Source organism: Erinaceus europaeus, chromosome 16 (genome assembly GCF_950295315.1).
Source record: "Erinaceus europaeus chromosome 16, mEriEur2.1, whole genome shotgun sequence".
NCBI lineage: Eukaryota > Metazoa > Chordata > Mammalia > Eulipotyphla > Erinaceidae > Erinaceus > Erinaceus europaeus.
Window position 1 is genome coordinate 3,875,164 of NC_080177.1, and position 26,137 is coordinate 3,901,300.

The 26,137-nt window shown below is 52.4% G+C and overlaps 1 protein-coding gene across 1 annotated transcript in view; it reads right to left on the reverse strand.

Moving 5' to 3' along the window:
• ANKDD1A (ankyrin repeat and death domain containing 1A) overlaps positions 1–25,908 on the reverse strand; it is a 29,505-nt gene extending 3,597 nt beyond the window's left edge. The window contains 14 exon segments of the mRNA XM_016192233.2: positions 3,215–3,305; positions 3,307–3,393; positions 5,452–5,547; positions 6,919–7,017; positions 7,247–7,345; positions 10,098–10,196; positions 13,049–13,147; positions 13,792–13,890; positions 16,346–16,444; positions 17,172–17,276; positions 20,097–20,195; positions 20,808–20,906; positions 21,194–21,297; positions 25,772–25,908. Coding sequence (XP_016047719.1) covers positions 3,215–3,305; positions 3,307–3,393; positions 5,452–5,547; positions 6,919–7,017; positions 7,247–7,345; positions 10,098–10,196; positions 13,049–13,147; positions 13,792–13,890; positions 16,346–16,444; positions 17,172–17,276; positions 20,097–20,195; positions 20,808–20,906; positions 21,194–21,297; positions 25,772–25,805 — 1,309 coding nt within the window. The 5' untranslated portion in view covers positions 25,806–25,908.
• Positions 25,909–26,137: the final 229 nt, after the last annotated feature.

A 26,137-nucleotide genomic window follows, 5' to 3' on the forward strand; every position in this document is an offset into this window, starting at 1 on the left:
CCCCCTGCAGGTGGGGGCCAGAGGCTTGAACCTGTGTCTTTACATACTGTAATGTGTGTGCTCAACCAGGTGCACCACCACCTGGCACCCTTATTTACTTACTTTATTTTGAATAGACATAGAGAGAAATCATGAGGGGACATGGGAAAAGAGAGAGGGAGAGAGAGAGAGATAGCTGCAGCCCTGCTTCACCACTTGTGAGATCTGCCACTTGTGATCTTCACCACTTGTGAAGCTTGAACCCGGGTCACTGAGCATGGTGATGCGTCTGCTCAACCAGCTGCACCACTTCCCGGCCCTTTTTCGTTTTTTATTAGTAAAGATGTGCTTATGAGAGAGAGACAGAGAGAGAGAGAGAGACAGAGACAGACAGACAGACAGACAGACAGACAGACAGAGAGAGACACCCCAAACCAGAGCACTGCTCAGCTCAGGCAGAAGCAGTGCTGGGGATAGAACCTGGGACCTCAGGCAGGGGTAGATAGCATAATGGTTACGCAAACAGAGTCTCATGCCTGAGGCTCCAGAGTTTCAATCCCCTGCACCACCATAAACCAGAGCTGATCAGTGCTCTGGTTAAAAAAAAAAAAATTGCTCAACAAATTGATTGGCTTTGTATGTTAACTCTCTTTTCAATCACCAGGTTCCAGATGCCACCAGGATGCTGGCTAGGCTTCCCTGGATTGAGGACCCCACCAATGTGTCCTGGAGCTCAGCTTCCCCAGAGACACACCTGACTAGGGAAAGAGAGAGGCAGACTGGGGAGTATGGACCCGACCAGTCAACACCCATGTTCAGCAGGGAAGCAATTACAGAAGCCAGACCTTCTACCTTCTGCAACCCTCAACGACCCCTGGGTCCATGCTCCCAGAGGGCTAGAGAATGGGAAGGCTATCATGGGAGAGGGTGGGTTATGGGGATTGGGTGGTGGGAATTGTGTGGAGTTGTACCCCTCCTACCTTATGCCTTTGTTCACTAATCCTTTCTTAAATTAAAAATTTAAATAAAAAAAAAAAAAAAAAAAAAAAGAACCTGGGACCTCAGTGTGCAGATCGATCTGCCCCACCACTTCGCCACCTTCCCCGCCCCCTCCCCGCCCCTCGCTCCCATTGTCCTTAGCCTGACTGCCAGGGCCAGGAGTTCCCGGGATGTCCAGCCTGCTGCTGCCTCTCCTGGGAGGCTGCCTGTAGCCGAATGCTAGCAGGGTCAGGCTCAGGGTGAAAGTGAGGTTCAGAGGGGCTGGGCAGTGGCAGGTAGGACCCAGGTTCTCAGTGGCTCAAGGACCCGGGTTCAAGCTCCTGGCCCCCATCTGCTGGGGGAAAGCTTTGCAGGCAATGAAGCAGAGATGCAGGTGTGTCTCTCTTTTATTTCCCTCTCTCCTCTCAATTTCTCTCTGTCACTATCCAATAAATAAATTAAATATCTTATTTTTAAAATTTTTTTACTTTGTTTATTTTTGTTATTGGTAGAGACAGAGAGAAATTAAGAGAGAAGGTGGAGATAGAGAGGAAGAGAGACAGAGAGATGCCTGTAGACCCTGCTTCACCGCTTGTGAAGCAACTCCCCTGCATGTGAGGAGCCGGGGGCTCAAACCGGGATCCATAGGGTCCTTGCGCTTTGCACCACGTGCACTTAACCCCGCTGCGCTACCACCTGACTCCCTTATTTATTTATTTTTTATTGGGAAATTAATGTTTTACATTCAACAGTAAATACAATAGTTTGTACATGCATAACATTTCTCAGTTTTCCAAAATTAAATATTTTAAATGCACAGTAAATACATATAAGTAAAAGGTACTTGTTTATTAATTTTATTTATTTATTTTTAAAGATTTTATTTATTTATTAATGAGAAACATAGGAGGAAAGAGAGAAAGAACCAGACATCACTCTGGTACACCTGCTGCCGGGGATTGAACTCAGGACCTCATGCTTGAGAGTCCGATGCTTTATCCACTGTGCCACCTCCCGGACCACAGTACTTGTTTATTTTTAAAAGATTATTTATTTATTTATTTATTTACTAGGAAGGTAGGAGGAGAGAGAGAAAGAACCAGACATCATTCTGGTACATGTGTTGCCGGGGATCAAACTCAGGACCTCATGCTTGAGAGTCCAGTGCTTTATCCACTGTGCCACCTCCCGGACCACAGTACTTGTTTAGCTTAATAATACTTATACACTGACGTGGGAGCAATCTATAAACTGTATTTTACTTGTATGTCATGATTTATTATTATGGAATATGAATTATTCCATAAAAGTAAATAAAATTTGAATATACTGTACTATATCGCTATCAAATATATCTTCATTAGTGGTCTGGGAGGTGGCACAGTGGATAGAACGTTGGACTCTCAAGCATGAGGTCCTGAGTTTGATCTTTATTAGTAAAGATTTGTTTATGAGAGAGACAGAGACAGCACATGTACCGAGTGATGTCTGGTTATTTCTCTCTCTTTCCCCTTTCTCATGAATAAATTTTAAAGATCTTAAAAAAATATATATGTATATATACATATATATATCTTAATTGCATATAAATAGAAGATAAATAAGCAAGGGGCCAGGCACTTAAGTGCTCACATTACAGTCTGCAAGGACGCAGGTTCAAGCCCCTGGTCCCCACCTGCAGGGGGGGAGTTTCACAAGCGGTGAAGCAGGGCTGCAGCTCTTTTTCTCTCTCTCTTCCCCTCCCTCCCTTCCTGTCTACCTCTCTACCTCCCCCTCCCAGCTCAATTTCTCTGTTTCTAGCCAAAATAAATAAATAGATAAATAAGAAGAAAAGAGTGAGGTTCAGAGGTCAGGAGGGGGAGGCAGAGTCCGGCAGTGTCCTGGGAATGGTGTGTGGTGTGCGGGCTGGGGGTACATGCGCTGCTTCTGCCAGAAGCAGAGGAAACTTCCTCACCCCAAGGGGAGACTCCATCACAGACGGACAGTTCACGGGCTAAGCCCGACTCCGGGGCCAGACGGGCGGAACAGAGTGAGGCCGGGGAGGGAGTCTGAGGGGCCCTGGGCCTGGAGGGGGGATCTGGGAACCCTCCCTGATGCCTCCCCCCAATCGTCTCCCATCTCCCATCCTCGCTGTACCGACTGACGCTCTGGGGGAGGCAGGAGCCCCGACTGCGGGTTCGAGTGGGGCCCTGGGTCAGCTTCACACACACCTCCTGGCCCCAGGATGGGGGTGCCAGCTGGCTGAGGCGGGGGGTACCTGTCCACTGCTGCTCGATGGCCTGCACATGGGCCTCAGTGAAGCCCCAGATGCCGGCCAGCCGCTTCCACTCGTGGGGCCGCAGGTCGCGGGGAGGCCAAGTGCCACAGGGCCTGACGGAGCAGCTGTGTCTCCGGCCGGTGGTCCTGCCTGAAGCTCACGCTCGATGTGGGGGCGTCCTGGGGAAGACCCCAAAGTACAGAGACTGCCTGGGAGGGGGGTGCCCTGCCAGGCTCCCACCGCCCCTTTGAGTCTCCTAGGCTCATGGCACCTGAGATGCTCACATTGCCTCCTCCTCCTCCAGGAAGCCCTCCTTCCTCCCTTTTCTCTGTGGGCAGCTCATTGTCCAGAAAACAGTAGGGGGCGGGGTGCAGTGCGGGGAAAACAGAATGTTTCCTGTGTGAAACAGGAGAATCTTGTCACAGCTTAAATTAAACTGTGTCACAGCTCAAGGTGGCACAGTGGCTACAGCACTGGGATTGCAAGCTTGAGGCTCCAAGTTTGAATTCTGGCATAGCACATACCAGTGATGCTCTGGTTCTCTCTTTTGTGCTAATAGATAATCTTTTTATTTTATTTTTATTTTTTTTATATTTTATTTATTTATTCATGAGAAAGATAGGAGGAGAGAGAAAGAACCAGACATCACTCTGGTACATATGCTGCCAGGGATCAAACACAGGACCTCACGCTTGAGAGTCCAGTGCTTTATCCACTGTGCCACTTCCTGGACCACACAAGAGACAATCTTTTTTAAAAGCACACATACACACACCACAGTAACAGACTGGGCAGTGGCACACCTGGTAAAGCGCACACATTACAGTACACAAGGACCTGGGTTTGAGACACCGGTCCCCACCTACAGGGAGGGGAAGCTTCACAAGCAGTGAAGTAGATTTGCGGGTGTCTCTTTGTCTCTCTCCCTCTCTAACTCTCCCTCCCAGCTCAATTTCTCTCTGTCCTGTTAATAAAATGGCAAGATAAAAAATAAATAAGGAAAAAATGTCCACCAGGAGCCATGAATTTATAGTGCCCCAGCAAAAACCCTGGTTCCAAATAATAATGACAATCATAATAATAAATGAAAACCATGAAGATACTTTTGGCTCTGTGTGTGGGTCAGGAGGATTTCTCTGGCAATTCAGAGAGCTTCAGCTAAAATGAGTCTCAAATATCTGAGACACTTCTATAGTTTATTAGTGAATGCCGGGGATTGAACTCAGGACCTTGTGCTTGGGACCTCATGCTTGCAAGACCCACTGCAACCTCCCTGACAGTGTGAGGTTTCATGTATTAGAGCATTTGAGATCTCCTGGTGCTTTCTTGTACTGCTGCGACAGGAACTATAAAGGAAAAGCTTGTGTAGAAGGAAAGAGTTGAGGGGTCGGGTGTTGGTGCACCTGGTTGAGCGCACATGTTACAGTGCCCAAGGACCCTGGTTCAAGCCCCCGGTCCCCATCAACAAGGGGAAAGTTTCATAAGTGGTGAAGCAGGAATGCAGGTCATTTTCTCTCTCTCTCTCTTTCTGACAATCTCTATCCAATAAATAAGTAAAGATAATAAAGATTTTTTTAAAAAGAGGAGATGACTTGAGGATTAGGAATGTGAATTCCAGTTCTGGTTCTGACACTGCCTTTGCTGTGATTTTGAGCACCGCCCCACCTCCTGGGCTGCCTGGTGTTTAGTGATTCTCCACAACCCTCAGGCACTAACCCGCCCCCCCCCCCCCATTCTCATGCCCCCTCTCCCCTTCCCCCAGACCAACAGCAGGCATCACCAAACAATCCCAGCACACTTTCTCATGCACCCCCCCCCCCAGAAGCAGTAACAATCACCCACAGAGGGCAGTAATGGGCACCCACTTGTCAGCACCCTCCCCCCATTCCTTTTTTTTTTTTTTTTTGCAGATGGGGTTTATGGTGAACAGTATTTATATACTTTTCCCATATTTTGTAGCTACTCTCTGCCCAGATGCAGCTTTCTAGTCCTTTTTCCAACTCTGACACCATCTCCCCAGACAATACCTTTGGCCTATCTGCACGTTAGCTGTCGGGATCAGGCAAAAATTAGTAAAATCATCCCTCCCCCCATTCCTGAGGAGTGACAGCAGAATCCCGAGGAAGCCCTGGTGCCTGTAACTTTTGGGAGATCCCTCACCTCAAAGCTCACAGGGCCCCCAGCCAGACAGGCTGTTCCTCCCCGGCATCGAGAGACTGAGTTCGGGGTCCGAGTACCTTCTGCCGCGTGTGGAAGTGGTCAGCCTTGATGAGCATGTCCACCAGGCTGACGTGGTTGGCGCGGGCAGCCACAGCCAGTGCCGTCTTCCCCTGCTGCAGGGAGAGGGCGAGAAGGGAAGCAGGGTCCTGCAGGAGGGACAAGGCTGGGGGACCCCTAGCACTGACCAAGGTGTTTGGCACCCAAGGAACCCAGGTCCCTGCAACCCACCAGCAGAGAAGCCTGGGAGGGGCTAGAAGGAAGGACAGGGAAAAGTCACAGACAGTCTAAGGCCAGCGCTTGTCTTGTGTCCAGACTTCAAATGCAGCCTCCTCCAGGAAGACTTCCTGGCCCTCCAGCTCTCCCTGACTTCCTAAGCCCCAGTCATTTAATTTATTTATTTATGGATCGAGACAAGAGAGAAATCAAGAGGGAAGAGGGAGAAAGAGAGAGACCTGCAGTACTGCTTTGCCAGTTGTGAAGCGGCTTCTATCCGCCCCCTGCAGATAGGGACCATGGTCATGAACCTGGGCCCTTGCACACTGTTATGTGAGTGTTCAACCAAGTCCACTACTGCATGGCCCCATCTTCACTTAAAAAATTATGTACTCAGGGAGTCGGGCAGTAACGCAGCGGGTTAAGCGCACATAGCACAAAACGAAAGGACGGGAGGAAGGATTCCAGTTGGAGCCCCCAGCTCCCCACCTGCAGGGGAGTCGCTACACAGGTGGTGAAGCAGATCTGCAGATGTCTGTCTTTCTCTCCCCCTCTCTGTCTTCCTCTCCTCTCTCAATTTCTCTCTGTCCTATCCAGCAGCAACAACAGCTATTACAACAATCACAACCGCAACAAGGGCAACAAAATGGGAAAAATGGTCTCCAGGAGCAGTGGATTTGTAGTGCTGGCACTGAGCCCCAGTGATAACCCTGGAGACAATAAATAAATAGATAAAGTATTTATTTATTTACTAGAGACAGAAGTCTAGACAGGAGGGAGAGGTAGAGAGGGAGGGAGGGAGACAGACAGAGAGATAGACAGACCTACAGCCCTGCTTCATTGCTTGTGAAGTTGCCCCCTGCAGGTGGGAACCAAGGGCTTGAACCCAGCTCTTTGCACATAGTAACACGTGAGCTCAACCAGGTATGCCACCACGCCCTCCCACCCCAAGGCTGCAGGTAGAAAGAAGCAGTGATGGGTGATGGGTGCTGGGGGGGGGGTAGGAGTGGACAGAAAACAAATGTACAGCAAGTCCAAAGCAGGAGAGGGGACGGTCAGGGGGGCTTCCCGCAAAGTGACTGGGAACCAAGAAGGCAGCAGGGAGGAAGTGGAGGAGCAGGACGGCTTCCTGGAGGAGGCGGCATTTGAGCTGCTGTATACAGAATAGGAGTCTGTGGGCACTGTGAGAGCGTAAGACATTAGGCGTGGAGTCTCCCTCTGGCAAGCAGAGGCCAAAGCAGCTCAGGGCCACGAGTTCTGAATGAAGGTACCTTGTCTCGCAGGCTCAGGTCTGCGCCAGCTCTGAGGAGCAGCTCCACTGTGTCCTGCCAGGCCTGTTCTGCTGCCAGGTGCAGGGGTGTCTGCTGCCTCTGGAGGGAAGCCAAGGATGTGGGGCGGGAAGGCTCAGCCAGTGCAGCCCATGCCCCACTGTGCGCGGGCTGCCCTGGGTTCAATCCATGATGGTGGAGTGTGGCCTTTTGACAGTTTGGCCAGGGCCTCTGCATCTCCGGGTCCTTCTCAAACCCTGGCCCGTGCCCTGCCAGCCTGGGGTGGGCGCCCAGAGACCCCGAGGGGACCAAATTGTCTAAGGTCACTCACGTTGTCAGTGGCGTCCAGGTCACAGCCCGAATCCACCAGGAGTCGCACCAGGGCGGGGAAGTTGTGCCTCACTGCCACGTGCAGGGGAGTGGCGCCCTGCTGGGAGGGGACATGTGAGTCAGCTCAGGGCCCCTGAGCTCGGGCTGGGTGCTGGGTGCTGGGTGCAGAGGCTTCAACAGCTTACAGCACTAAGGCCTGAACCCCAGGGGCTGGGTGATTAAGGATCCATGTGCAATGCCTTCCTGGGCCTGCATCTCTCTGGCTCTCTCTTTCCCTGTCTCTCTGTCTCTCTCTTTCCGTGCGACTCGGGGGAGGCTTCCCCTTTCTCTATCACACTGGTGACAGTCAGCCTGAATGCTCTCTTATGCCTGATTCTCGCCTGAGCCCAGGAAGGGGGCAGGGACGGCATTCCTGGGCCTGTGCTTTTTATTATTCTTTTAATTAAAATTTTTTAATATTTTATTTATATTATTGGATAGAGACAGAGAAAATTTGAGAGAGGAAGGAGAGACAGAGGGGGAAGAGACAGAGAGATATCTGCTGCCCTGCTTCACCAGTCATGAAGCTTACCCCCTTGCAGGTGGGGACCAGGGGCTAGAACCCAGGTCTTTTGCACATTGTAATGTGAGTCCTTAACCAGGTGCGCCACTGCTTGGTCCCTACTTAAAAGTTTTTCATCTTTATTTATTTACTGGATAGAGACAGCCAGAAATCAAGAGGGTCAGGATAACAGAGGGAAAGACATAGACACCTGCAGCTTCACCACTCACAAAGCTTCCCCCCTGCAGGTGGGAACCAGGGGCTCAAACCCTTATGCATTGTTTTTTGATTATTTGTTTGTTTGTTTACCAGAACACTGCTCAGCTCTGGCTTATGGTGGTGCAGGGGATTGAACCTGGGACTGTGGAGCCTCAGGCATGAGAGTCTCTTTGCAAAACCATTATGCGACCTACCCCTGTCCTTAACCCTTGTGCATTGTAACAGGTGCAGTCAACCAGGTGCACCACCACCTGGACCCATTAATATCATGACTATTATTACTGTCACCAGGGTAATTGCTGGGGCTCGATGCCAGCACTGTAAATCCACCTCTCCTGGCGGCCATTTTTTCCTTTCTATTTTACTTGATGGGACAGAGAGAAACTGAGAGGGGTGGGGGAGATAGAACAGAGAGAGACACCTGCAGACTTGCTTCACTACTGGTGAAACTCTCCCCTTGCTGGCGGGGACCAGGGACTCAAACCTGGGTCCTAGCGCATGATAATGTGTGCATTTAATGGGTATGCCACCACCTGGCCCTGTTCCCTCCCCCAGACAGAAGCACTGAGGTTCAAGACTGGCGTGCCCCCCCAAATGTACCCCCTATGGTCCCCGTGACCCTAAACTGCAAGACAGGACGCGTTTGCCCTGCACATTGAAGTGAACTGCATCACAGTCTTCCTGCTCATCGTCAGCTATGAGGGCTGGGAATCATCTGTTTTCCATCTACACCATGCCTCGGCCTCGCGTGAGCTTAATGTGCAGCTTGGCGATACGAGAATCCGGCATGAAGCCCAGCCAGTCTATCCTGGCGTTACTCTCGATCGCACTCTGTCATTTCACGAACATCTCATAAAAACTGCAGCAAAGGTGGGCGCGAGGAATCACATCATTGCAAGACTGGCCAGCTCCTCATGGGGCGCGAGCGCTTCCACACTACGATCATCCTCTCTGGCATTATGCTATTCCACTGCAAAATACTGTGCCCCAGTAAGGTTCCGTAGCCCCCATGTCCACTTTATATTCCAAATTATATTCCTCCATGAGGATAATTTCTGGAACCATCCGTTCCACCCCGGTTCCATGGCTGCCAGTTCTTAGCAACATCGCCCCGCCAGATATTCATCGGGATGCGGCATCATCTAAGTTCATTTCCCACGTCTACGCTCGACCGGACCTGCCAATATACGCGGAGATCTTCGCCCACCCTGTCCAACGCTTGCCGTCTTGTCACCCAATCTGGTCCCCTACGCCTACACTGAACTTCTCTGTTCCAGACTCTTGGAAACAGAGCTGGCAGTCAGCTGAGGTAAAGAACAAACACCTCATCACAGACCCCTGCAAGCGTCAACCCGGCTTTGACCTAGCACGTTATGATTGGGCCCTCCTCAATCGCTATCGAACAGGCCATGGCCGGTGCGCCGCTATGTTCCATCGCTGGGGAGCCGGAGACGACCCGAACTGCCCCTGCGGCTCCAGACAGACTATGACCCACATAGTCAACGACTGCCACCTCTCCAGATTCAAGGGAGGTCTCGAAACTTTACATCAGGCTCAACCTGACGCTGTTGACTGGCTACGGAAGAAGGGCAAACGCTAGAAGAAGAAGAAGAAGAAGGGCTGGGAAGGCACAGCACTTGGGATGGAGGTCTCGGGTTCTAGTCCCCCCACACCATCAGTAGCCAGGGCTGAGTTCTGGTCAGAACAGACACCTACATGTGTGTGTGTACAACACACACACACACACACACACACACACATACACACACATACACACACATACACACACATACACACACACATACACACATACACACACATACACACACATACACACACATACACACATACACACATACACACACATACACACATACACACATACACACATACACACACATACACACACATACACACACACATACACACACACATACACACACACACATACACACACACACACACACACACACACACCCCTCAACTGTACTCAGAGGTATGGAGCGGCCTCTCCAAGGCCAGGCTGCCTCACTCCAGAGACAATGTTTAACACCGGGGACATGGCACCGCCCGACGGGAGGGACACACTTACCTGGTCGGCCGAGTTGGCGCAGGCCCCCGCGAGGAGGAGGGCCCGGGCCACATCCTCAGAGCCCCCCAGGGCCGCAGTGTGCAGGCAGCTCTGCTTTCTCTGGAGAGACAGGCGAGAAGGGCTGTCCCCAGGAGCAGTGGCCTGGGACACACGGGGCTGTGGAGCCCACTCTGCCAGCTGCCCTCACCCCACCCCCCACAGCACAGATCTGAGCGACTGGGCAGTGGCCGGGCAGTTGCTCAGCAGGAAGGATGAATGCTGGCCAGTCTGAGGCCCTAGGTTCGAGCCTCAGCACCGCCAGTGACCTGACTTGGGTGGGGGGGATGCTACTCTCTTGTTACATCTGTGAAGAAATAAATCTTTATTTTTAAAAAATTTTTTAAAGTTTTTAAAATATTTATTTATTTGTTTTTCCCTTTTTTGCTCTTGTTTTTATTGTTGTAGTTATTATTGTTGTAGTTATTGATGTCATCATTGTTGGATAGGACAGAAAGAAATGGAGAGAGGAGGGGGAGAGAAAGAATAGACACCTGCAGACCTGCTTCACTGCTTATGAAGCAACTCCCCTGCAGGTAAGGAACGGGGGGCTTGAACCGGGATCCTTAGCCAGTCCTTGTGCTCCGTGCCGTGTGAGCTTAACCCGCTGCGCTACCACCCGACTCCCATAAATCTTTATTTTTAAAAAATCTTATTTATTTATTTTTTATTAAAGATCTTTATTTAAAAATCTTTTTATTTATTTAAATCTTGTTAATCTGTGAAGAAATAAATCTTTATTTTAAAAAATATTTTTATTTATTTATTGGATAGAGACAGAGAAATATGGAGAGAAGGGGGAGATAGAGAGGGAGAAAGAGAGACACCTGCAGACCTGCTTCACCACTCATGAAGCTCCCCCCTTGCAGGTGAGACTGGGGTCTTGAACCTGGGTCCTAGCACATGGTAACGTGTGTGCTCAACCAGGCATACCACCATCCAGCCTCAATCAGTGTCTTTAAGAACATTCTCCAATTTCTCTGCTAAACGAGTGACAGTCTCCACCGTGTGTGTACACGCACTGCGTATATTGCTATATGCTCAGAATTTAGAACAAAGTCTACCAGAACCTGAAGTCCTCTGTCTAGCACGGCGGTGGATTCGTTACTGGTCTGCAAGAAAAAGCATGGCTGGGCGCCAGCTGGCCAAGCACGAGATGTTGGCATCCAGCCCTGGCACCACATGGGAGCACATGACGCTGTGGTGCCTCTCTCTCTCTCTCTGCCTCTCTCTCTCTGCCTCTGTCTCTCTCTCTGATCTGGAGCCCTGCTCAGCTCTGTCTTATGATGGTGCCTGGGATTGAACCTGGGACTTCTAGTGCTTCAGCCGTGCTCTCTCTCCTCTTAAAAAGGAAGCAAAGAGTGAAGAAAGGACGGCCAGGGAAGCTTTCTCATCTGTGGTTCTGGGTTCACTCCCTCTCTTTATGAAAAGAAAATGTTGAAGAAGTTTCCTGATCCCAGATCTCGTGCTGTTGATGTGACCTGAGCCTCCATGTTTACAGACCCACTTGGTTATCAGGTCACACCTGTTATCAGGTACATTCCTTTATCTAAAAAGTCTTGAGGCTGCCCACCAAGCAAGGCTCCAGGCTGTGTGTCCTTTGCCCCGCTCCCTCCCATGTAAGGCAGAGGAACTACAGTGTCCACAGAGCTAACTGCCAGCCCACAGGCCAAAGATAATGCAGAAATGCGTTCATCTGCAACTCTGACGTTTGTCCCCTTCCCTGACTGGTCGGGTTTGAGCACAGCAGAGTGACTTGCCTAGTTCTAGGCCTTGGAGAACTGGACCTGACAAAGACTACTGTCATCTAGGTTTGACACATTCTGGATGCCTCCCCCACCTGAATTTGTGCTTTGACAATTGCTCCTGAATTATGTTTTTACCTAAAAGCATCTCTGATCTTCCTTTTTCCTTGTAACATGAAGCCTGCTTTTGTCAGGCATTAAGCCAGCCCCCACCCCACCCCACCCCACCATTGATCGATCTTCTTTCTACCTCAAGACCCGCCCTACCTGCAGGGTAACATTAATCCACCCGTTAAAACCATCTAAAACCATCGCAACAGTGGCTAAGGAAGTTCCCAGCGTGCCTTTTTCCTTTCTCCACCCCTGTTCTTAGCCATTTCTGTTTCAGACTAGCCACTTGCAGTTTTATCCTATAAAAGCCACTTCTGTTTCTGGTTTCTCTCTCTTCTCTTCAGCGTCCAGACCTAGAGGAGGTCAGGCGTGCAGACCGGGAGGCGGACACTGGCCATTGCAGCTGGCTCCACGTAGCTTAACCGCTGCACTCACGCCCAACCCTGGGGCTCCCGCATGAATAAAGATTTGTATTGCTACCACCACGAGCTTGGTTCCTGGATCATCTCTCCTCCTGCCTGCGAAGCTAGCCCGGCATGCTTTTACCAATAAACACACAGTCTAGAGTTCTGATCACTGCTCCACCTGACACTCTCCCATCTTGGGGTGTCTGCATGAGTCCCTCCGGACTTCTTCACATCAAATGTCTGTTGAGTCAAGTTATTTTCTCTCAACCCTGAGAGGCCTCAGACCTCAGGATCCTGGCATCTGGCTAAGTGTCTCTGCCCGCATATCGGCTGTAGCAAAAGAAGACATAAATAGCAGAGTGTCCTGGGCCCTGTGGGGGCATTGAACTTGGAAAAGTAGACACACGTCACCCCCACTTCACAGCTGAGAGACGAAGCTCAGAGAAGTTGAGTGACTTGCCTGAAGTCCCACAGTGAAATTGGGGGTGTGTGGGGGGGAGAGGCCAAGCCTGCACCCCAGGCCTGCTGCCTCCCCTGCTGGGTTCACACACTTTGGAGGCACTGAGGCTGCTTCCTGCTAACCTGGCAGAGGGGTCAAGGTCAAAGTCAAGAACAGACAGGTGCGGGGGGGGGGGGGGCAGGGGGAGGTTACCTGGGTGATGGCGTTGGCACTGCTTCCTGCCTGGAGAAGGAACTTCACACAGTCAGCATGGTTCCCTGCTGTGGCCGCATGCAGGCCCGTCAGGCCTTCCTGGAACACGGGCAGGGAATGAGGATGTGGGGAAACTGAGGCAGGGAGACCCCCTCCTCGAGCCCAGCTATTTGCCTGCTGCTGCAGATGGGGTCCCCCAGCCCAACGTTGGTTGGTTACATTCTCCGGCACCCCTCCTCCACTGTGTCCACTTCACTTCCCAAAGCCACCTTCCTGTTCCCTGTGCACACCATTCCCTCCACCTCCAGGAAGCCCTCCCTGAGATAACAGGCTGAATCCCTTCCCTCCTAGCTGCCCACTCTTCAAGCTCAACTCAGGGCTTCCCTTGAGAAGTTAGTCCACAACCCTGGGGACCCCTGCACACCCCCACCCACCATCACAGAGAACAGTCATGGGTCCAGCCCCCCAACCTGGAGCACGCCTGTGCAAGTGACTAGTCCAGGCCCACCTTGAGTCCCAGCTGTCTGCAGGCTCAGTTTACACACGGACGGGGCATCTATGCATTCATGGCACTGCCTGGCTGTGGGCTGGGGGACCTTCCCTGACCTCCCCACCCCTCCACCATGACCTGGGCCCCCAGTCCCTGACAAGCCTTGTTGGGGACGAACCAGTTCTTTTGAGTTCTTCCTGCATGAAGTCTGAGAGAGGGCCAGGGAGCACCCCTGCACCCCAGGACGACTCACCACGTTCTGTTCCTCCAGCTCCAGCCCGATGTCCACCAGTCTCCGCAGGACGGCCAGGTGGCCCTGGGCAGCTGCCAGGTGCAGGGCTGTGTTCCCATCCTGCGGGAAGTGGGGCCTCAGGGCGTCGGGGTTGGCTAGGCCGGGGACCCCAGAGACCCACAGAGCTGCTTCTCATGCTAGGGACCTAGATACAGAGCTCCAGAGGGCAAGGGGTATGTCCCGGTTCAAGCCCCCAGATGCCAAGTGGAAGCTCCATGCACAGTCCCAGAGGAAACTCCAGGAATAGTCTTCAGGTGTTGTTGTTGTTATTGTTATTGTTATTATTTGCCTCCAGAGTTATTTCTGGGGCTCGGTGCCAGCACTATGAATTCACTGTTCCTGGAAGCTTTTTAAAATTTTTTTTTAATATTTATTTCCCCTTTTTGTTGTCCTTGTTTTCATTGTTGTTGTAATTATTATTGTTGTTGTTATTGTTGATGTCCTCGTTGTTAGGACAGAGAGAAATGGAGAGAGGAGGGGAAGACAGAGAAGGGGAGAGAAAGACAGACACCTGCAGACCTGCTTCACTGCCTATGAAGCAACTCCCCTGCAGGTGGGGAGCTGGGGGCTCGAACGGGGATCCTTACACTGGTCCTTGCGCTTTGTGCCACTTGTGCTTAACCCACTGCACTACCACCCAACTCCCTCCTGGAAGCTTTTCTCCCCCCTTTTGTTGCCCTTGTTGTTTATCGTTGTTATATTTATTATTGTTGTTATTACTGTCATTGTTTGATAGAATAGAGAGAAATCGAGGGCTGGAGAAGACAGAGGAGGAGAGAAAGACAGACACCTACAGACCTGCTTCACCGCCTGTGAAGCTACCCCCTGCAGGTGGGGAGCCAGGGGCTTGAACTGGGATCCTTATGCCAGTCAGTGCGCTTTGTGCCATGTGCACTTAACCCATTGCACTACAGCCCAGCCCCCTAAAATAAATCTTTAAAAAATTCAACCGGGAGGGAGTCGGGCTGTAACGCAGCGGGTTAAGTGCAGGTGGCGCAAAGCACAAGGACCGGCATAAGGATCCCGGTTCGAACCCCGGCTCCCCACCTGCAGGGGAGTTGCTTCACAGGCGGTGAAGCAGGTCTGCAGGTGTCTATCTTTCTCTCCTCCTCTCTGTCTTCCCCTCCTCTCTCCATTTCTCTCTGTCCTATCCAACAATGACTACAACAATAAAACAACAAGGGCAACAAAAGGGAATAAATAAATAAAATAAATATTAAAAAAAAATTCAACCAGGAGCTGTGGAATTGAGCAAGTGTAAGAAAGGTCCTTCAGATAATAAAATAAATTAAGTAAAATATAAGTATAGTAATAATAATATCAGTCTTGGGGTCTGGGAAGATAGCATCATGGTTTTGCAAAAGACTTTCATGCCTGAGGCTCTGAGGTCCAAGGTTCAATTCCCAGCACCACCATCAGCCAGAGCTGAGCAGGGCTCTGGTCTTTTTCTCTGTATCTCTTTCATTAAAAGTAAAATACAGGGAGTCGGGCAGTGGCACAGCGGGTTAAGCGCATGTGGCACAAAGCACAAGGAATGGCGTAAGGATCCCGGTTCAAACCCCCGGCTCCCCACCTGCAGGGGAGTTGCTTCATAGGCAGTAAAGCAGGTCTGCAGGTGTCTGTCTTTCTCTCCCTGTCTCTGTCTTCCCCTCCTCTATTTCTCTCTGTCCTATCCAACAACTGTGGCATCAATAACCACAACAATGTTAAACAACAAGGGCAACAAAAGGGAAAATAAATAATAAATATTTTTAAAAAGTAAAATAAAAAAAATTAAAAAATTAAAAGATGTTCTAAATAAATAAAATCAGTCTGGGTCAAGGGAATGCTTGGTGGTAGAGTCTAGGCCTTTCATGCACGGGGTCCTAGGTTTGATCCCTGGCACCGCACACGCCAGACCATGTGCTTAGCGAGAGTCTGCAGGTGGTCAGGGAAGTGGCTCCACCGGCAGAATACAGGTCTCTTTGTACTACCAGAGGCTTCTGGTTCTGTCCACGGAGTGGTACTCTGCCCTTTTCTCTCTCTATCTCTCTCTGTTTCTTTTTATTTACTTATTTATTTATTTTCCCTTTTGTTGTCCTTGTTGTTTTTATTGTTGTTGTAGTTATTACTGTTGTTATTGATGTTGTTGTTGTTGGATAGGACAGAGAGAAATGGAGAGAGGAGGGGAAGACAGAGAGGGGGAGAGAAAGACAGACACCTGCAGACCTGCTTCACCGCCTGTGAAGTGACCCCCTGCAGGTGGGGAGCCGGGGGCTCGAACCGGGATCCTTATGTCGGTCCTTGTGCTTTGCGCCACCTGCGCTTAACCCGCTGCGCTGCCGCCTGGCTCCCTCTCTCTTTGTTTCTATGTCTCTCTATCTCTGTGTCTCATAAAGTAAAGAAAAGCTTAAAGGGAAGAAGAAAGCTTGCAGGTAGCTGTGTGGCCCACTGGTCTCTGGGTCATCGCCCCAGGGCACCGACACTGTCCTGTTCCTAACACCCAGACCTCTCACCCCCCCACCAAGCACAGCACCTTGTCCTTGGCTCCGTGGTCACAGCCCGAGCCCACGAGGAAATCCAGGGCATCTAGCTGCCCGTGCTCTGCAGCCAGGTGGAAAGCCGTCCTCCCCAGCTGTGGGGGACAGGGGAGTGATACCCCCAGCCCCTGGAGGCCTCCCCTGCACCCCCACCCAGGGAAGCCCAACCCCAGCCTCCCCACAGAGCCTCGGGTGGGGCCTTCCCCCACTGCTGTCCTTCTCTTGGTTGTTGATGAAAAAGACAGAAAGGAGGAGAGAAGCAAAGTGTCACTCTGGCACATGCAACGCCAGGGATCCAACCCGGGCCCTCAAGCTTGAGAGTTCAACGCTCTTGAGAACTGTGCTGCCTCCCGGGTCATTGCTGAACTCCTGTGACTCTGCCTTCCTGAAAGGTCACCGACTCCTGGACTGGAGAGACAGACAGCTCACTGGGTGGGGCATAGGGCTTGCCATATACACCCCAGCACCACATGACAGGCATCATAGCACCGGAGGAAGCTCTCTCTTTCTATCTCTCTTTCTCTGAGTGAATGACAAGAAAGAGGTGGCCCTGGAGTAGTGGCACTGTTTGCATGCATGAGTCTCCCTTGGGTGGGTGGAAGCCCCCCATAACACACATGGCTCCCTCACATTCCAGTCTTAATGCCCAAACTCTGGCATCCACCAAACACCACCTCCTCCAGGAAACGAGAAGCAATGCTCCCTGCTTTGGCCAGTTCATCCTCAGCAGCCTGTCCACCCCTGTGCTGCTCACCATGCCCCCTGCCCTGTCCACCCACCACGCCGAGAAGCCTCTCCTTGGTGATGGGGAGGCCATCTCACCTTGTCCCTGCGATCCAGGGTCACGTCCTCCAGGTCCTCCATGACAAAGCCCAGCACTGGCACGTGGCCCTTCTGGGCAGCGCAGTGCAGGAGGGTCAGGCCGTCCTGGAGACAGAGCAGGGCGCCATCAGCAGGCTGGGCAGGGAACTGCCTCTTTCATCCCCCATACACACACCGGGAGGTTGCCATGGAAACCACACTGCCGGAGCCATGCTGGTCCCCCTCACACACACTGGGTTGTTAGGTTCAAATCCGGCTGTGGGAGCCCCCCCTCCCTCCACTCACTCACAGATGGGGTTGGGGAACTCAAAGCCTATAACAGAAGCCCAGGGGTGGTGCAGTGAGTAAAGCATTGGACTCTTGGCCACCAAGCCCGGAGTCAGATTCCCGGCATCATACATGCCAGAGTGATGCTCTGGTTCATTCTCTCTCTATGTCTCCTTCCTTCCCTCTCTCATTGATCAGTTAATCATGCTGTGCCAGGTACTGTGCTAAGTCCTTTTTTTATACAATCATATGATCTGGTTCTTTTTAAAAAATATTTATTTATTTATTATCTTTTGTTGCCCTTGTTGTTGTATTGTTATAGTTATTGTTGTCATTGTTGTTGGATAGGACAGAGAGAAATGGAGAGAGGAGGGGACGACAGAGAGGGGGAGAGAAAGACAGACATCTGCAGACCTGCTTCACCACTTGTGAGGCAACTCCCCTGCAGGTGGGGAGCCGGGGGCTCGAATTGGGATCCTTACACCGGTCCTTGTACATTGCGCCATGTGCGCTTAACCTGTTGTGTGGCCCTCCGACTCCCCATATGATCTAGTTCCAACAGCAATCCTGTCTGGTGCTAGGATTTCTCACCCCCACCCCCCTTTTGTGTGTGTATCTCCAGGGTTATCGTGGGGCTTGGTACCGACACTATGAATTCCCTCTCCTGGTTGTCATTTTTTCCTTTTTTTTTCCTTCTATTTTATTTGACGACAGAAATAGAGAGGAGGAAGATGGGGGGGGGAGAGGGAGAGACAGAGACAGAGACAGAGACACACAGAGAGAGACTTGCAGACCTGTTTCACAGTTTGTGACGTGACCCTTGCAGGTGGGGAGGGGGCGTGTGATTGGTCCTTGCGTGTGGTGATCTGTGGTGTGCCACCGCCTGCCTTGATTTCTTCTATTTTTTCAAAGTAAGAAACTGAGTCACAGAGAGGTATGGGAACCACATATAGTCAAGTGACTTGTCTGAATGTGGCAGAAAAGCCCCCTTTGCAGGAAGACTCATCTGTGATAGGTTCTCTACAAAGTTGGATGGTTGGTCCTCTGTCTAGAATAATCTCTGTTTCATCATCATCAGACCCCACCCCCTTCCTTGTGGCCAAGGTGACTGACACCCACTCAGGGCTTTGTTCCAGGAGGAGCCTCAGTCCTAGAGGTGAGAAGATGGGGGTCTTCACTCCCTCCTGAGTAGTCCCCAAACCCAGCTCTGAGCCCAGCTTTCTCTGCCACCTGCCTGAGCTGGGCAGTGTTCTGGTATCTCTCTCTCTCTCATCAAAGTGCCAAGGGGAGTAGCCTGGGGGTGGTGACACTGTTACTCAGAACAGATGCCCCCAGATACTGTGAGGAGGAGGTGGTTGCTGGGGCAACCAAGCAGCCTGGAGGGAGGGCTGGAATATTCTATGCCACCCTCTGGCCTCTGGGGAGTGGTGAGGGGCCAGATGGATCACAAAGGTCAAGGGCCTCCTCGATCAATCGACTGGCAAGTCCTGAAAGGAGTTTGAAGAGCTTCTGGGCAGGGAAGCAGGAGACACTGGTGTGTGAGCCCCAGGTCTGGGGCAGAACCCCCAGGACATCACCCTGGTTTCTCTGGCTTCCTCTGCTTCTTACCCACCATCTCAGCCCCCACTGTAGAGTGGACTCCTTCTGTCAGTGTTCTGAGTCCCTCAAGCAGATTCAGTCCCCAAGACCCTCTGGACAGACCAGGGCCACTGCCTGGCCTCCAGCTGACCTCTGCAGTGAGCCCTGGGGCCCAAGGGGGGACTCTCCGAGGTGTCCATGCTGAGGCAAGTGCTGGGTGGAGTAGACAAAAAAAAAACACACAGAACTGGGCCCCCCCCACAAGGACTTGCCTTCTGGTGAGACTGGAGCTGGGGGTGGGGCTGGGGCGCCATGTGGGGCTTGTTAAAGGCCTGTTTGCAGGTGTGATTACGGAGGCCCATTTGCTTGAGTGCACACGGAACAGTGCACAGAGACCCGGGTTCAAGCCACCCCTTCACTTCCCCCCATCCCCACCTGCAGGGGTGAAGCTTAACAAGTGGCGATGCTTGGCTGCACGTCTCTCCCACACACACCTTTTTAAAAAAATTCATTTTATTGCCGCCAGAGTTATCACTGAGGTTTGATGCCTGCACAGTGAATCCATTCCCAGTGGAGCTTTTTCCTTCTTTGTCTTTTTAATTTTATTCACTTATTTGATAGGACAGAGAGAAATTGAGGGAAGGGAAGACAGAGAAGGAGAGAGACACCTGCAGACCTGCTCCATAACTCATGAAGCTTCCCTTGCAGGTGGAGAGTGAGGACTTGAACCCAGGTCCTCAAGCATGATAATGTGCGTGCTTAACCAGGTGCACCACCCCTGCATCTGCCCCTGCATCTGCCCGACCCTCTCAATTTCTCTGTCTCCCCCCCCAAAAAAGGAAGAAAGAACACATTAAAAGTGGAACCCAGAAGACACAGGACAGCTTGGGGACCCGCATTTTTGAAAGAGTGAGAGTGGGCCTCCTCTAGGAAGAAGTCTGAGGAGCCTGCGGGAGTGAAGGACCGAGAGTCTTGGGGCCCTCCCCGCCCCCCCCCCCCAGCCCAGCTCCCCACCCTCCTGCACCTGACAGCTGGGTGTGGGGAGAGAGCGCAGACAGGAGGGTGGGGGGATGTTCTTACCTTGTTCTCGCAGTGCACCCTGGCTCCCGCGGTGACCAGCATCTGGAGGACATGTAAGTGGCCGAACCAGGCCGACAGGAGAAGCCCGTTCATCCCAAACTGGGGTAGGGGTGGGGGCAGAGTGGGGAGCAGGTGTGAGGGGGCGTGGCTGGGTGCCCACATAGCAAAGCTTCCAAACGGGAGGAGTCAGAGGGCAGCCAGCCAGCCAGGGAAAGAGCTTGGAGCTCTAGGAATTGCAAGTCCAGACATTTTTTTTAAACCTTTTCTTATTTTTCTTTATTTTTTTGTATTTATTTTCCCTTTTGTTGCCCTTGGTTTTTTGTTGTTGTTGTTGTTGTAGTTATTATTATTGTTACCGATGTCATCGTTGTTGGACAGGACAGAGAGAAATGGAGAGAGGAGGGGAAGACAGAGAGGGGGAGAGAAAGACAGACACCTGCAGACCTGCTTCACCGCCTGTGAAGCGACCCCCCTACAGTGGGGAACCGGGAGCTCCAACCGGGATCTTTAGGCTGGTCCTTGGACTTTACGCCACCTGAACTTAACCCTCTGCGCTACCACCCGATTCCCTCAAAATCATTCAGGGCCCCCTCTGAAAATGAGGAGACCATGGAAGGGGAGAGGGGTCCAGTGTGGTGACCAGGCTGCCCAGACACAGCTGACTCACAGCACCCTCCCAGACAGACAGACATGCACAGACAGATGCCCTACCGCGTCCTGCTCGTCCACTGAGGCCTGGTGCTCCAGAAGCAGCCGCACAGCCTGTGTGTGGCCCCCAGCCGCTGCCCAGTGCAGGGGCACACGGCCCACCTGTGAGGGGTGGAGTGCAGCTTGAGGATCCATCCACTGGCCACCAGCCCAGGTCACCAGGACCCCCACTGCTGCCTCTCACAAAGGCCAGAACCCTGGCCTTCTGCAGGTGTCTGCAGCCTCTCGGGTGTGCTGGGGTGGGGGGCGTGTCACAGGGTAAGCTCCAGGGGTCTGGTCTGGCTGGCCTCCTGGGACTCCAAGTTCACACATGTCTGGAGGTGCCCTTTTCTCTGAGTGTAAACCCCTAACTCGGGCGCCCACCCCCCCACCTGGGCCCCGCCACGCACGTGGTTCCTGGCCCTGATGTTGATGCCTTGCACCAGCAGCTCCGCCATTCGCTCCACGTGGTTCCTGCGGGCGGCCTCGTGCAGCTGTCTCTCTGCAGGGAGCACTGTGGGAGAGAGGGGGCCACCCCAGAGGCCCCACACCAGAAACAGGACCCTTAGGAGCGGGAGAGCACCGCCAGCACCTACTCACGAGAGGTCCCAGGCTCCCTTCCCCCACACCACTCAGGACAGCCAGAGCCCGCAGTGCTCTGCTCATGAATGAATGATGAATGAATGAATAAATTATGAAGTGTGGGTGATTGAGCCAGTGTCCCGGACCTCCAGCTCTGTCCTTGTCCCTAAATTCTAACCCACCTGGAGATGACAGGTCTGCCATGAATCTGTCTTTCTTACTTTCTTTTTCTTTTTAAAAAATTTTTTTCTTACCAGAGCACTGCTCAGCTCTGGCTCATGGTGATGCAGGGGATTGAACCTGGGATTTGGGAGCCTCAGGCAGGACAGTCTCTTTACATAACCATTGTGCTATCTACCCTGCCACCCTTACTTTCTCTTTTCTTTTCTCTTTTCTTATTTTTTTCTTTCTTTTTGATGTGTTTGGACAGAGACCAAGAGAAATCTATAGGAAAGGGGAAAGAGAGATACACCTGTAACCCTGCTTCTCCCTTGCAGATGGGAACCGACTTGGAGTTTAAACCCAGATCCTTGTGTGTTGTAACCAAGTGTGCCACCACCCAGTCCCTCTTTCTAATATTTATTATCATTATTATTATTATTATTACTATTTTACCAGAGCCCTGTCCAGCTCTGGCTGATGGTGGTGCTGAGGATTGATCCTGGGATCTCAGAGCCTTGAGCAGGAGAGTCTGTTTGCAGAAGCACCGTGCTATCTCTCCTGCCCAATATGCATTTATTTCTGAGAGGCAGAGCATACTCCTAGCACTCAGTGCTGGAATTAGAACTCAGACCCTCACACTCGCAAGCCCTGCTCTCACCCTGGAGCCACCTCCCTGGTCACCATCACTTTGTTTTTTCCAGATCATCTCCACAGCTGTCAAGATGTGGGGGCCTGGGGGCTGGGGGGGGGGGGCAGGCGGTGGTGCACCTGGTTAAGTACTCACTTTACAGTGTACAAGGAGCCAGGTTCAAGCTCTCATCCCCACCTGCAGGTGGGAAGCTTCATGAGTGGTGGAGCAGGTCTGCCGGTGTCTCTCTGTCTGTCTCTCTCTCTGTCTCCCCTTCCCTCTCAATTTCTCTCTGTCTCTATCCAACAAATAAATAAAATTTATTTATTATTATTATTATTATTTGCCTCCAGGTTTATTGCTGGGGCTCGGTGCCTGCACCATGAATCCACTGCTATTTTGGGAGGCTATTTTTCCCTTTTGTTGCCCTTGTTGTCTATTGTTGTTTATTATTGTTATTGTTGTCATTGCTGTTGTTGTCATTGGATAGGACAGAGAGAAACCAAGAGAGGAGGGGAAGACAGAGAAGGGGAGAGAAAGACACCTGCAGACCTGCTTTATCGCCTGTGAAGCGACTCCCCTGCCGGTGGGGAGCCGAGGGCTTGAACTGGGATCCTTACATAGGTCCTTGCGCTTTGCTCCACGTGCGCTTAACCCACTGCGCTACAGCCTGACTCCCTAAAATTTGTTTTTAAAGAGATGTGGAGGCAGGCTGGGGACTTTCTGGCACTTGCCAGGTACAATCCAGAGGTCTCAGAGCTGCGGACACAGAGCCATCACGCAGCCCTGGGTTCAAGTCCAGCTGGGCCACATCTGAGCCTCAGTTTCCCCATCTGTAAAATGGGGGGCTGAGCTGCTCTGAGGGGCTACTGTGTTGACCAGAAATGAGAGGAGCCAAGGTGAGGTCCAGGAGATGGTGGCACAATGGATAACGCACTGGACTGTCAAGTATGAGGTCCCTAGTTTGAGCCCCACCATTGCATGTGCCAGAGTGATGATCTCCCTCTCCTCCTTCTAATAATCAAATAAATCCAAAAAAAGAGGAGGTGGCCGGTGGTGCACATTGCTAAGCACACAAGTTACAGTGTTCAAGGACCCGGGTTCAAGATCCCCACCTGCAAGAGGAAAGCTTCACAAATAGTGAAGCAGGGCTGCAGGTGTCCCTATCTATCTACCTATTTTTTTAAAAAAGATTTTTATTTATTAATTAATGAAAAAGATAAGAGGGGAGAGAAAGAATCAGACATCACTCTGGGTACATGTGCTGCTGAGGATTGAACTCAGGACATCATGCTTGAAAGTCCAAGGCTTTATCTACTGTGCCACCTCCCGGACCATCTGTCTCTCTATATATCTATCTTTCCCTCCCCCTCTTAATTTTTCTCTGTACCATCAAATCAAACCAACAAGGTTTTTTCTTAATTTTAAAAAGGACCTAGGCTGGGGGTGAAAGTGTTTTGCAGAAAATTAAGAAAGTTTACCATTTATTCCACAGTAAAATTTTTAAAAACTAAAAAGAAAAGAAAAATATACATTTGGGAGTCGGGCAGTAGTGCAGGGGTTAAGTGCAGGTGGCATAAAGTGTAAGGACAGGCGTAAGGATCCCAGTTCGAGCCCCTGGCTCCCCACCTGCAGGGGAGTCACTTCACAGGTGGTGAAGCAGGTCTGCAGATGTCTGTCTTTCTCTCCCCCTCTCTGTTTTCCCCTCCTCTCTCCATTTCATTCTGTCCTATCCAACAATGAGGACATCAACCACAATAATAACTACAACAATAAAACAACAGGGCAACAAAATGGAATGAACAAATAAATATTTTTAAAAAAGAAAAGAAAAGGAAAATATACATTCATTTATTGTTAAGAAAGATAGAGTTTTTTCCAGAGAGAGAAGCAGAGCCCCATTCTGGTTCACACAGGGCTGGGGGTGGAACTGCCTGCAAAGTCTCCTCTCCAACCACTGCACCACCTGATGAGCCACGAATGGCCACGTCTGTGCAGACCCTGTGTTCCTAGGACGCTGCCCTGAAGGTGGGCACAGCTCAGCTGGTAGAGAGCAGGACTTCGTTCCTGCTCTGGGCAGTGCAACCAAAGTACTTGCCACAGACCCCGGCACCATGCAGTCCTGGAGGCGCCCACTTGTGCCCATCTGCACCCACTGCACTCACTGTGCCCACTGCGCTCACCTGTGCCCACTGCACTCACTGTGCCCACTGAACTCACCTGTGCCCACTGCACTCACCTGTGTACACTGCACTCACTGTGCCCACTGCACTCACCTGTGCCCACTGCACTCACCTGTGCCCACTGCACTCACTGTGCCCACTGCACTCACTGTGCCCACTGCACTCACCTGTGCCCACTGAACTCACCTGTGCCCACTGCACTCACCTGTGCCCACTGAACTCACCTGTGCCCACCTGCACTCACCTGTGCCCATTGCACTCACTGTGCCCACTGCACTCACCTGTGTACACTGCACTCACCTGTGCCCACTGCACTCACCTGTGTACACTGCACTCACCTGTGTACACTGCACTCACTGTGCCCACTGCACTCACTGTGCCCACTGCACTCACCTGTGCCCACTGCACTCACCTGTGCCCACTGCACTCACTGTGCCCACTGCACTCGCCTGTGCCCACTGCACTCACTGTGCCCACTGCACTCACCTGTGCCCACTGCACTTACCTGTGTACACTGCACTCACTGTGCCCACTGCACTCACCTGTGCCCACTGCACTCACTGTGCCCACTACACTCACCTGTGCCCACTGCACTCACTGTGCCCACTGCACTCACCTGTGCTCACCTGCACTCACCTGTACCCACTGCACTCACTGTGCCCACTGCACTCACCTCTGCCCACCTGCACTCGCCTGTGCCCACTGCACTCACTGTGCCCACTGCACTCACCTGTGCCCACTGCACTCACCTGTGCCCACTGCACTCACTGTGCCCACTGAACTCACCTGTGCCCACTGCACTCACCTGTGCCCACTACACTCACTGTGCCCACTGCACTCACCTGTGCCCACATGCACTCACCTGTGCCCACATGCACTCACCTGTGCCCACATGCACTCACCTGTGCCCACTGCACTCACCTGTGCCCACTGCACTCACCTGTGCCCACCTGCACTCACCTGTGCCCACTGCACTTACCTATGCCCACATGCACTCACCTGGGCCCACTAAATTCACCTCTCCCCTCCAGCCCATCTGTGCCCACTCACCAAGGCCCACTGCACCCACTGCACTCTCCTGTGCCTCCTCGTGCTTCCCTCCCCAGCCCAGCGACCCCCAGCATTGGGGGAGCCGGGCCTGCGCCCCCCTTCCTGCTGTGCTGTGTGGCCTCGGGAATTCGCCTGACCACTCCGGCCCTCAGCTTTCTCTTCTGCAACATGGCGCCGGCGCGGGGCCACCGGGGTCCTGCTCGCCCTCGGGGTCCCCCGCCGCGTCCAGCCGAGGTTCCCCGCCTCAGGTCCCTGACAAGCCCCCTCCCCTCCCACAAGGGAGCCTGAGCGGAGGGTTGAGGAGCGGTGCAGCCAGCAGTCTGGGGACCCCCACCCGCACCGCGACCCCAGGCCGGGGGACTCACGGCGACCGGGGGACTCACGGCCATCCGCCTCCCACGCCAGCTCCTCCTCCATCGCGGCCCCGCGCCTGATCCCGGGTGCGAGCAGGGAGGCGAGGGCGGGGAGGGGCGGGGTGCAGGGGTGCAGGGGGAGAGACGGGGTGCAGGGAGGTGAGGGGTGCAGGGAGGCGAGGGGGCAGGGGAGGGGAGCCAAGGGGCGGGGGCGCTGGGCAGGGCCGGGCGTAGGAGGCGCGCGCGGGGGGGGGGCACTGCCCGGCTCGGCCTGCAGCTGTGACCCTGGAGATACACACATCTGGGCCTCAGCTGCTTTAGCTTTTTCATGGGGTCGTTTCAAAACACCCAGCACAGTCCTGGCCCCAGCGAGGACCCTCCCCCTTTGGAGATGAC